Source organism: Rattus norvegicus, chromosome 6 (assembly GCF_021556685.1).
Source record: "Rattus norvegicus strain SHRSP/BbbUtx chromosome 6, alternate assembly SHRSP_T2T, whole genome shotgun sequence".
NCBI classification, from domain to species: domain Eukaryota; kingdom Metazoa; phylum Chordata; class Mammalia; order Rodentia; family Muridae; genus Rattus; species Rattus norvegicus.
This window is the reverse complement of record NC_141539.1, coordinates 129,852,523-129,865,105: the sequence shown is the minus strand read 5'-3', so window position 1 is coordinate 129,865,105 and position 12,583 is coordinate 129,852,523. Positions and strand designations below refer to the sequence as shown.

Here is a 12,583-nt window from a genome sequence, read left to right as displayed (position 1 = left end):
CCCGGGGCCCCCGCCCCCGCTGGGCAGTGAGCGCGCGCCGGGCGCCCCGCTCCGCCGCCCGCGCCCGCCCGCCAGCCCGTCCGCCCGCGGCGGGGCCGGCCCTTCTCCCTCCCACCAGCCCCGCGCTCGCCGCCCACCGCTCGTCGCCCGCCGCCCGCCGCCCCGGCCCGCCGCGCGCGCTCCATGGCTGCTCAGGAGTGGGACTGGTTCCAGCGCGAGGAGCTCATCGGGCAGATCAGCGACATCCGTGTGCAGAACCTGCAAGGTACGGCGGCCCCGGCCTCCCCGGAGGGGCAGTCTTCACCAAGCGTGGGCCCCGCTGCGTCCCGGGTGCGCCCCGGAGCCGATGTGGCTGGCCTGCGCCGGGCTTGCAGAGCTCAGGGGGTGGGGCGGTGCGTGGGCGTGTGTGTGTGTGCACGCGAGTGCGTGTGTGCACGCGCGCGTGTGCACCCCATTCCCAGCAGTGGACCCTCACCCCCTCCTCCTGCCTCCGGTAGTTAGAGAAGTTTGTACGTGGAGTCTTGGGGGCGGTTGCCCAGGTCAGGGCTAGGAGAAAGTGCCACTGTGTGTTCTGGGCGCTCAAGCCAGACTTGAAGCAGTTTCCGAAGTACCTATGGGGCTGGGGACCTGGAGTGGGGCATAGCGTCCGTCCCCAGAGGCTCTGGATGATGGGGGCACTCTGAGTACCCCAGTGAACTGCGGTTCAGTAGACCTTCTCCACCCCCCACATACTGGGGAGGGGCTGGGACCAAACCCCCTTGCCTGAGGCGGTTGACAAGATGAAAGAAACTCCTGGTGGCCCGTGTGTCAGACGGGCTTTATGGTTCTGCCACCTATGAGTATGAAAGTATCTTTCAAAAGGAAGTATTGGGTAGGGAAACAGCAAACATTGACGGGGCGGGGGGTGGATCTAAGGAAAAGAAACCCATCCCTCCCGCTCCCAAAAGGCATTGCCCACAAGCTCTGTGGGTGGAGTGTGTTTCCTGCCCTCTCTCTCCTATGGGAGCTTTGCAGAATTGGGCATAAGTCCACTTCCGGCTTCCTCACCCACCTGGACCTGTGCACAGGTGAGGTTGAGTTAACCACTTCCCCTACTGACTTGGGGGTGAAGAAGAGTCCAAGGTTGAATTTGCAAGGATCCAGCTGGGAGGTTTGGACATAAGTGGGTGGGGCAGGAGGATTGTGGGTGTCCCTTTTGCCAGTAGGGCAGGGAGCCCCTGCTGGGGGTGGGGGAAGAGTCTAGATTAAACATTACACCTGAGAGAATGTTTTCTTGGAGCTCACGTGGCCCTCTCCAACTGAGGTTTGGCAAGGACAGTGCAGGTCTGCAGAGGTGACCTGAAATGAAGCCAGCGGGTGGCTCAGGGAGTGGGCACTAGCAGCTCTGGGCAGCCCTGGGCTCTGGGCTCTGCTCCTGTGCAGCTGCTGTGATTTGTGTCAAAGGAGGAGGAGGCTGTTGCCTCAGTGATGGAGAGAGGTCGGATCTGGTTTGGGGTGGGCAGCATACCATTGCTGAGATGGTATCTAGTTGGGGCTGTCAGATCTGGTGTGTCTCATGTCCCTTAGGCAATCCCTAGGCATTTTAATGAGCATGTACTATTTGTCACAGCCAATTATTCTTGTAGGATCAGGTCCCTCTTGCAGAGATCAGTTTTGCAAAGGAACATGCAGCGAAGTGAGGCAGAGAGACAGGATTACCCAGCATGATTTGTGATGGGTCCTGAAGGTTTAGGGGGTGTCTCAGCTCCTCCCTTCAAGACTACCACACTTTTTAGGCAAAATGTCAGTTATAATTTGAACAGCAATGGATTCTGTTAGTAAGAGGCAAACTTCAAATCATGTATCTCAAATGTCATATGTATTACACACATGTATAATGTAGACTAATTTAGTGTAAGCTCACCATGCTTTTAGTTGTGGGTACACCTCAGGTAATTGCTACCTATGTAAAGATTCCCAGATCCCTCAATGGTTACCTCACCTTCCTTCCCAGTCAGTAACCTCACCCACCCATCTCCAAGGCAACCTTTATCCTGATCTTTGTTTCTAATTCGCGTAGGTTCAACTTGTCTCTGGACCCCGACGAAGTTGAATGGTGCAGTTCAATGTGTCCTCTTGATAGGGCCCGTTTTTCATCAACTTGATGTTAGATCCATCCACACCGTCTTTACTGTGGCTACAATTCCTTTTAACTGCTGAGTACTATTCCACTGAATGGATATACCACCATTCTAATCTCCATTCATCTTTGGGTTATTTGCAGCTTTGGGCGAAGTCAGCTGTATTTTTGAACATTAGTTCTGTGCAGTTGTTGAGTAGGACTTGTCTGCTTTGCCTGGTGTTGCTGAGATAAAGCAAGAATGGAGTTCAGGCCAAGGATCTTATTTTCTATCCCCCCTCTGTTTCTCTGTCTGGATTAGGGGCCTAACAGACATGCTCTTGTTTTGCTCCTGTGCTACTTAGAACGTCTCAACTAAAGGTTCAAGTCCAGAAAGCATTCTACATTGATCTCAGAGCATCTGCTGAACCAGTTGGTGGATGTCAGAGGCCCAGATGTGTCTGGATGAGCAGATGGGGGGGTGTACAGAGGCCCTGGCTCGCCTGAGCTTAGGTGGGCTGTGGGTGGGAGAAGCCAGCAGAACCTGGCTCAGGGTTTGATAAGCTTGCGACTGCTCCCAGTACAGGTGGTCACAGTGTCTAGGGGATCACAGTTGGAGACAGTGGGATTTCAAGGGTCTGTAATCTGAGGGATGGAGGCTCCTGGTACCCATTCCCAGGCAGCTGCTACTGTTGGGTTTATCGAGCCTGATTGGAGTCTTCCGTCCCTGGCACCGGGTGGTTCTGGGGTCAGCCATGAAGGCAGACTGAGGTTAGGCCCTGTGTGCTGCCTTTCAGAGAACAGCTTGGAGTCAGCTCCTTCCTCCCTGTGTGTCCAAATGTTTACCAGGAAGCACTTTGACTCACACTGTCCGTACATTCCACCTCTGTCTCTGTCCCCCTGGCCTGTGGGATTCTAGAATCCAGAATGTGATTGTGATATGGAAAACCTTCCCCAGAGGAACACTGGGGTGGAGGGAGGTCAGGTGGGCCATGTGGAAAACCCAGCCTCCCTCAGGGGCCCATTCCTCCCTTAACAGCCACGCAGCAGATGAGGTTGTCAGACAGAAGCACACGATGGCCATCGAGGTGTTTGTCACCAAGGCTCCCTGGTGCAGCATGGCATCCCTTGGCACAGACTGCCTGTGAAAGCTTACAGGATCCCTTACAAGGAATTGGGGGTGGCTTGGGCTGTTGACCTTTTCACAGAGGAGAAAATGATCCATGGGAGGAACTTCCAAGCCTAGGTCTGCTGGTCCCTCGAGTCTACAGAGCCATGGTAGGTGGCATAGAGGTTAGAGGTGGCCAGGTGCCTCCTCTCAGCTGACTGCTGTCCTGAGGACAGTGCTGCCGGCCTTTCCTCTTTGCTTCAGAGTCCAGATGAGGAGTGACCCACTCTGGACAAGGGCTGTGGAGCCAGGCTTTGAGTGGGCTCCTGCTCATTAGGAGCCTGGTAAATATCTCTCAATCCCCGGGTTTTTCTGTGTTGCTTGTCCATGTGAATGCCATCTCAGGCACCAGGACAGTCAGGGCTCAGTCCCCTGATGCGGCTGCGTGTAGGTCATTTCTGTGTGGGGGGCTGTCTCCTGTTCTGCTACCTTAAGGACTCGATGCCATCATTTCTAGCCTGATTTTTCTAAAACAGCTTGTCTTAGACTCACCCATCCGAGGGGGCTAGGTGAGGTGGCTGGGACACACAGCAGGCTGTCCCACCCCTCCTGTGAGGGGCGCTCAGTAGCATCACTGCCATTGTCTGGGCTCTGCTGGCTGTGCTCTCTGACAGGCATTGCCACCTTTACTCAGAAACCCCCCCCTCCCCCAAGGTCATGTGACTTGCAAGTCTAGATGGTATTTGAACTCAGGTGAGACCATTGAGGGCAAGCATCCTCTGGGTATAAGCACACAGGTAGAGAGGTTAATCTCATTGGTGGTGACTGTGAAGGTCCCAAGTGGGTCTTTGAATTTGGACTTTGAAGGATGACCGTAGACTTTACTTGGTTTGACGTCTAAAGGGCATCGTTTGTATGTTCAAGGATTCATGCTTGTCTCTGTTACTGCTTCTTCGTCCTCCTCCCTCTTCCTCCTCCTCCTCCTCCTCGGTGGCCTGGGCCTGGGCTCAGGCTCTCCCAAGCTTGCTTGGGCTTTCCAGTGACTTTTTTAGGCTTTGGCTTAGCTTTCCCTCCTCTGAACCACCTGCCATCCAGCCACCCTGCTAAGCCCACCAGGGAGTTCCTGGACTAAGGCAGAGCTTCCTGAACCTGGTAGTGGCAGCAGGGACCTAATGTTGTTGTAAATTTTCCTGAGGAGACATGAGGCAACATGTCTTCACCCCACGTAGGATGCTCACAACAGGCCGAAGGAACAATTCCATCTGAAAGGAGCTTGGCGGGACAGTGAGTTTCTTGGGTTCATTCTCCGAAGCACGGGTGAGCTGGTACAGGACTAGGGGTCACCCTAAAATAGCTGCATCACTACAAAGCTGCCCCCCATTTACATGGGTGGCAGCTCATGAAGGCTGGAGTCCCCATTCAGTTGACATTGTACCTCCTATTTTCTCTAGCACTTCCTGAGACCGTGTGCTCGTTGGGATCAGAGGTAGGACATGGGAGAAGGGTGGCCGGCATGTTGGGGATGGCCGCAGGAGAACACCCGCAGGCCCTGTCTTGTGAAGCATGGTCATGATGCTCTGATTAAGATCATAGCGGTCATAGTATGCATAGAGGACAACATTCCACAACATGGGTAGCTGCTAGGTCTAGCCCTGGAAGGGTAGTGTCAAAGTCTATGGATGAGGAAAAGGCTGGAGTGGCCCAGCATGCTGGTGTGGCGCCCCCCAGCAGACCACAGATGGTCTGGTATGAGGCCATCTGCTGTGGTCTGTTCATCTCCCCACCTCTCCATGTTCTGCGTTCTGGGGTCAAGTCAGAGAGGGAAGAGACCAGGAAAGAGCCTTCCTCTAACCCCATCCCCTGACTCCCCTCCCCCTCCTGTCTGTCAGCACAGTTAGTACCCTGGAAGGTTCCATTTAAAAACCAGGAGGAAATCAGATGTGGAGTTTTGTCCCTAGAGAGCTGCCTGGCAAGGTCCCTGGCCCTGGGCCCGTGTGCTTGTTTCCCAGGCACGATTCTTGGCATGGGTCTTTTTCTTCTTCAGTTGGACCCTAGGTTATGAGCCATCCTTGGTTTGCAGCTCCTGGTCTGGGAAAGGTCTTTCTTGGGGCATTTTCTTGTGTGGTTAGGGGACACAGCCTGGCCTGGGAGGCTGACGGTCAGAGTCGAGGCTCTGATATTGTGGCTAACTGACTGCAGGGCCCAGGGAAATAAATCTTTTGCCTGCACTTCCTTAGTTTTCTCCTTGGTAAAGTAGGAGTTGCTTTACTGGGGGCTCTAAGTTACCCCTGGAAGGTGGTGTCAAGAGAGGCTGGGTCCAGGCATTGTTTATCTGCCTGAAGCCATTTGCATTCTAGCCTGTGGCACACTGGCCGTGGGCTGCCCACGTGTGGCTCTGGGCTCCACGCAGCTCTGCTGGCTGTGTTCCTGGATTCTTTTCACATTCAAATGCCAGAGATGCATTTCCACCCCCGGGGCCCAGCAGAAAAGGCTGCAGTTCACAGGTTTTCTATAGATAAGGCACACATCAGTAAATGGTGGGCATTCTTGGTTTGCCCTGACTGGGAGGTTAGTAATTCAGGCAAACGGAGACCCCGGTCTAACGTGTGCACCCAGAACCAGAGTGCTGGGGGAGGAGGCAGAACCCATTTTGAAAATGGAGTGCTTATGGCTAGAGGCAAGCCCTCCCCTGGAGGGGGGGTTGGTAATGGAGAGATGTAGAGGACTGAACACAGGAAGCTGGCGGTCAGAGGGGCCTGTTCTCAGAACAGCCAAGCTGCCGATGGCACCATAGCCTCCTGGGGAAGGCAGAACATGGGACCAGATCAGCCATTCTAGGGAAGTGCCTCTTACCCAAGAGGCTTGGCTTGCATGAAGTGCCCTGTTGGCCTGCAGAACACTGTGGCGTTTCATATTTTATTGGAACAGCAGAGCTCTGGGCAAAATCCTGCCTAACAGGTCATAGGTTACGCCTACCCTGTGTCTGAAGGGAAGAAGAAAAATAAAGCGATTGTCTTTATAATGGTTGAGCCATTAAAAGTGAACTCCCGTTCCCATAGAAACCTACTTTCACGTCCCTTGGTGTGTCTTGAAAAAAAAAAAAAAAAACCAAAAAACCTGGTAGATTATGTCTGTCATAGGAGGAAGTAGAAGCAGCCTTTGGGGAGTCTGAGGGTTTTTCTTCCTTACTGGTATGTTTGCCTTTTGTTTGCTCAATTTTCTCCTTGCTCTGCAGGCGTTCCATGACTTTAGCTATAGGTTACATTTGGCCTGCTGCTCGCTTTATAAATAAAGTTTTTTTTTTTTGTTGTTGTTGTTTTGTTTTTGTTTTGCATGTAGCTATTCATTTGGAATATTATCCATGGCTGAGTAGGGAAGATGAAGGCGCCCAGAAGGTCATATTTACCACTGGTCAGGTGGAGAAAAAGAGTACAGTTGGGGAATGTAGAAACAGTAAAATTCAAGAGAAACAAGGTGTGTACACGCTCACGATTATATATATATATATATGTATATATATACACACACATATATATACACACACACATATATACACACACACATATATATATATGTATATATATCCAATTTAGATGCTAGTCATGACAATTGTTAGATAAATGTTTTTCCAAGTCATTTCATTGCTCTACCCTGGACATGACCCACCAAGTTGTCCCAGGGACTCTGATTTGAGGTACATGCTAGCCACACCTGCCTTCTCCTCCCTGCCGCACAGCAGATTTTCTCTAGAAGCAGTTCTAGGTGAGGCCTTGATGTCATGCTAACACCCATGGCACACGCAGTCACCTTTCTTCCAAAGCAGGCTGCACGCTGAGGGCTCCAAGGAAGCTGATCACCTGTGTGAGGTATCTAGCCTTCCCTGGGGAGACAAAAACAGGAAGCTCGTGTCCAGCATTGGCATGAGTCGAAGTCTTCCTGTCAGTACCATGGCAACCTGGAGAACTTTCTGTAGGATGGTGTGGACTGTATTTCTGAAAGCCAGGCTCGGCGTGACAAGTGGGCGTCACTCGTAGGACCATGTTCTAGAGGGCTTCCTCTGCGCTTAACAACTGTCATCTTCCTCAGAATGGCTGTGACTTGTTGCAGGAGACCCCAAGAATGACTGTTGACATTCCTTCATAGGAAGGGGGGGTGGTTCCTGGACACTCACCTGAGGTTCTAGCTCCTCCGTCCTGCAGCTTTGGGGTGATTCAGGCTCCTCTAGGTAACCACCCACGTATGCTTTATGGTTAAGAAATAAAGGGGCTGGGGATTTAGCTCAGTGGTAGAGCGCTTACCTAGGAAGCGCAAGGCCCTGGGTTCGGTCCCCAGCTCCGAAAAAAAAAAAAAGAACCAAAAAAAAAAAAAAAGAAATAAAGCCATTGGTTCCTCAGATTGGACTTGGGTTGAGATTGTCCTTTGGTTTGATCTTGGGACTTCATAAGGAGGGATAGCCGCTTGTGTACATCTCCCCAGGGAAAGAGTTTTCCCAGCCAGATGAGCATAGAGTGCTCGTGGGTAAGGCTGTCTGTCCATTCTTACCACAGGGCTGACTGCATGTCTGGAGTGCATTCAAGTGGGTTTACCCACTTGAGTCAAGTCAAGAGCTGCGGTTGAAAGGCAAGGAGCTGGGCAGTGGACTCAGGGGCCCATGCACTTCATATCCTCCTTGTATGTTTGCCCTGCAACCCGGTGCTTCTTGGAGATTATTATCCAGAGTGCTTGAGGATGAGGAAAAGCTGAAAGAGGATTTGGGGGCATTCAAAAGCCACTTCATCTTCTGCAGAGCGCTAGGTGGAATTGGATAGAGCCCCGGTGACATCACACCCACTCCTGCTGTTCCCTCCTGGGGGGGGGGGTTCTCATGCAGCTGGAGCACTTGCCACTTTATATTCATCTCCTTTTCAGACTATTTTTAATCTCCTATGCTATGACATACTTAAAAGGCAGAGTTCTGAGCACTCCAGTTAGGATCTGGGGCAGCAGGTGGAGATGATCTGGTTTGATGGGGAGGGACCTGAATTTAGATGACATTATTCCTGCTTCCTCCTTCACCTAGAGCAGGCCGGCCCTGGGTCTGGAGCCAAACCTATGTGGGCCACACCTCTGTGCACCTTGTATGATTAGTTCGGCCACCAGAAGAATGACTGTGACTTGTTGCAGATTCAGTCCTTCAACCTTACCCTCTGGATATCTCTCTGCTCTACCAGCCACTCTTGTCCCCAAGGAAAAGCTCCTTCTTTGGATAAACTGAACCCCAGTGTTTCTCATGCTCACCCTTCCCATAGTGAAGTGCTAGAATGTGTAGAAAAACTGTTGTAACTGGAGATCATGTTGGACAAAGTAAGCCTGACTCAGAAGGGCAAACATTGACTGTTCTGTCATCTGTGCAATCTAGAATTAAAAATGTATTTCACACACACACACACACACACACACACACACTCACATACATCACACAAAACACATATTCACATACACACCATACACACACTCACATATACACACTCACATACACACACCAGACATTCACACACATACTCTCACATATAGTCACATACACACATCACATATACACACACTATACACTCACACATACTAGACATACACATGCACACACACACATACACGCTCACATACATAGTCAAACACATGCACACATGCATACATACCACACACATGCACGCACACTCACACATATACACCACACACACTCACATACATACATATACACACATGCACACATGCACACACACCCACACACCATGAAAGTAGGAGAGAGTCTACCCAGGAAGAGGAAGGTAACTAGCAAGATGGGGGGAGTGGGGGCAAGAGAAGGAAGTAGGTATGAATAGCATCAAAGTACTTGGTAAACATATATAGAAATGTGATGAAACCCAGCATTTTAGGCAATGAATATATACTATTTTAAAACATCCCTGGGGTTGGGGATTTAGCTCAGTGGTAGAGCGCTTGCCTTGGAAGTGCAAGGCCCTGGGTTTGGTCCCCAGCTCCGAAAAAAAGAACCAAAAAAAAAAAAAAAAAAACCAAAAAACATTCCCAGTCCCCAGTCTAGACAGTACCGTCCCTAGTTTCCAGGGATTTCCATTCCCAGAAAATGACATCTGACCCTGTCTTGTGTGGGAGCCTAGCCATGGCCACATGAGTATTCCCAGGCTCACCTCCCTGTCTCTGTGCCTCCTCCCCTTGGTTAGAGCAGAGGTCAGCTTGTTTTACAGTCGTCTCCATGGAGAGTTTATGGCGCTGTTCACGAACATTGCTAAGCACACTTTGCTTTTGTCTCCGTGGTGTTTGCTTAAGCAGGGATGTACATGGAGATGATAAGATACCAGAAAAGCATGTGTTAGGACGACTCTTTGGTTGTCAGGCTGGCTTAGGGACTGTCCAGCCAGAGTTAGAGAAGACAGCTTGGGGCTCTGTTGTAATATGTTTGATGTTCCATGCAGGTTGTGTGCAGGGTGGTGTCCTAATTAGCTTTGTCAACTTGACAAGATCACATAGCCTAGAGTCATCTGAGAGGAAAGCCTCCTTGGAGGAATTGCCTGGGTCAGATTGGCCTCTGGGCAAGTCTGTGGAGAATCATTTTGACTGATAATCTGATGTGTGAGGGTCCAGTCCACTGTGGGCGGCACCATCCCTAGGCAGGTGGTCCTGGGCTGTGTAAGAAAGCTAAGCATGAGCTGGGGTGAGTCAGCAAGTGGCATTCCTCCATGGGATGCTCTGCCCCATGATGGTATTTGTACCTGAAAAGTGTAGATGGCACCACTGAAGGGCCAAGCAAGACCCAGAGTGTTGGCTGCTGGGCTTTTGAGAGCACAAATCAGAAATCAGAGTGAAGTCTGCAAAGATGGGGCTAGGGCGGACGCTCTAAGAGGAGGCTGGGAGGAAGTATGGAGACTTGGCCACGTATCAAGGATGAGTTGATCAAATAGCAAATGATACTGGGCAAGAAGTCACCGCCTCAGGTGGGCTCGCCACCTGCCTCTTAGGACTGGACAAAGCTCATTGTCACTTATACACCAGTAACTCCAACTAACAAGACAGAAGGCCAAGCTCTCAGTCCATAGTTCCTGGATGGTAATCGCGGGGCAGCTGAGAAGTGTGGGGACAGGGCTCCCAGTTTAAGAAGCTGGAGAATATGATTCTTATACTCTGAAAGACGGTTAGAGTGACTTGAGGTGGCCACGGGGACTGTCTTTTACTCTGTGTAGTGATGACAGATTGTAAAGCCTGCAGTGTCTCCTATTTATGCCATTTCATTCTGATGTCACCTTCTGAGGTTGGTCTTATGGCCCCACTCTACAGACACATAGACTGAGGCCCGTGCAGGAGGGAACGCCTGTCTAATTGGAACTTGATCCGAAACAAACCCACACACTTTCCAAATCCGAGCCGAGGGCCTTGGGCACAGACAGCCCACCTAGCCCACCCACTGTCACCTGGTAATGACCTCACAGGGGTTCTCAGGAGCACATGTACCATGAGATATCTCAACTCTGCTAAAAAAATGAAGAGGAGCAGAGGGGATCAGATAAAGGTCATGGGTGAGATGGCCCAGGTCAGCACTGCTGCCCTTGGATCTGTCTTGGCGGTGGTGGCTTTCAGTTTGTTGGCTTGACTAGAATCTGTGTCAGGCTTGGCACTAGAGTGCTGTATTTGTGTCTGAACATATGAACAGATGAGCCTATTGATGCTTGGTGAAAGGGGACACATCCCCAGGTCTCCTGCCTGTTAGAACATCCTGAGGTCTCACGCCTTCGCCCTGTTCTCTCTCCCCTCAGCCCCTCCCCCACTGCCCTCTCCTTGGACAATTCATTTTGACATTCTTTTTTAAGCTGGTGGTTTTGATATTTCCCTCTGTCGCTGAATCAAATGCGTGCACGACTTCATCTTGACTCCCTCAGTCTTAAGCTCCGATTCCTAAGAAATGTAGGCATGGGTGGCTCTGCTCCTGTTCTGTGGTCCTCGACCTCCTACTTCCTGATCGAGTTCCAACACACTTTGTGGGATCTCAGTGTTCTAGTAAGTCTGTGCAGCTCAAAGCTTAGTCTGTCAGAGGACTTGATCGCCTGTTCTGCCTTTTGCATTCTTGGGAGTTTGAATAATGTTAATCTTGGTGCTAACTTAAGGGTTTATGTATTTAATAACAAATGCTTTTGGCATTGGATGACTTTTTTTTTGTGGTGGGGACATGGGGTAAATTCTGTCTCCTGGTTCCGACTGCCTGAGTAAATACAAGGCCTCAGTCTGCTCCACTCTGGACTTGTCACCCTCCACGACTGGGATCTGGCCGTCTCCTGGGCTGTCGGTTATATCACCATGCCTCCTGCCACCTTCCACTGCCTCCCTGACTTCCAATGGTGCCAACTTGGGGATACTGGCACACATCCTTGCTGAGAACGGGTACCTGGGCGGTGTGTTGTCTGAGAACTTGAACTGGGGGAATAGGTCTCCTCTAATTCTTGATTGCCACATTAGCTGAACATCTTGTTCAAGACTGGCAATCGCTTCCTCTGGGGCCCCGAAGGGCTCCGAAGGCTGCAGTCAGGATCTGTTAAGCCATGCCAGATCCCCTCACTGTCTTCTCCGCCCCACCCCACTGAGTCTTCAAGGGCTCCCTCCTCCTTTTTTTTTTTTTTTTTTTTTTTTTTTTTTGGTTCTTTTTTTCGGAGCTGGGGATCGAACCCAGGGGGGCTCCCTCCTCCTTGATGCTGACTTTTTTTCTGTCTCTCTTGTTGCACAGTTATGGAATCCTTCTCATCTGAGACTGTCTTTCAGTTCTGGAACATTCTCTCTGACTCCACCATTATGATTTCCGTTCTTCGGTTTTTCTCTGACCTTCTAGAACTCTATTTAGACAGTGGCCCAGGGAGCCTTCTTCCATCTTTAATTTTTTTTTCTTTTTTTCGGAGCTGGGGACCAAACCCAGGGTCTTGCGCTAGCAAGCGCTCTACCACTGAGCTAAATCCCCAACCCCCATCTTTAATTTTCTTATCTTTTCTATTTCCCATCCCTGTATTCTGAGAGAGTTCATCCACTTCTAACTCTGTATTTTATCTGTTGCACTTTTAATTATTAGCAGGAGCTGTTGTAGAGGCGAATCCTGCTCTCCCACACTGGGGGCCGCACACACACACACACACACACACACACACACACACACACACACACACACACACACACTGTTGGTTTGGGGAAAGTTCTTTGGATGCCATCTTTGTTCTCCAGTCACCTCGGGTAAAATGGGAAGCGTTGCACCAGACGTGTACCTGCCTCAAGGGCCCGGACGATTGCGGGCTGAGTCCTGGAGGCAAAGGGCCTGCAGGCATGCTGCACCTGCAGCCCAAGGGTTTTGG

At 50.9% G+C, this 12,583-nt stretch overlaps 1 protein-coding gene across 4 annotated transcripts in view; it reads left to right on the top strand.

Moving 5' to 3' along the window:
- Positions 1–25: 25 nt before the first annotated feature.
- The window catches only part of Clmn (calmin), a 100,272-nt gene continuing 87,714 nt past the window's right edge, over positions 26–12,583 (top strand). For 3 of the 4 annotated variants that reach the window (XR_015621821.1, XR_015621822.1, XM_087552908.1), the window contains exon 1: positions 26–265. Coding sequence is in view for 2 of the 4 variants with exons in the window: in XM_087552908.1 (XP_087409034.1) it covers positions 184–265 (82 nt within the window). In the remaining 2 variants the exon portion in view is untranslated. 4 annotated transcript variants of the gene reach the window in all.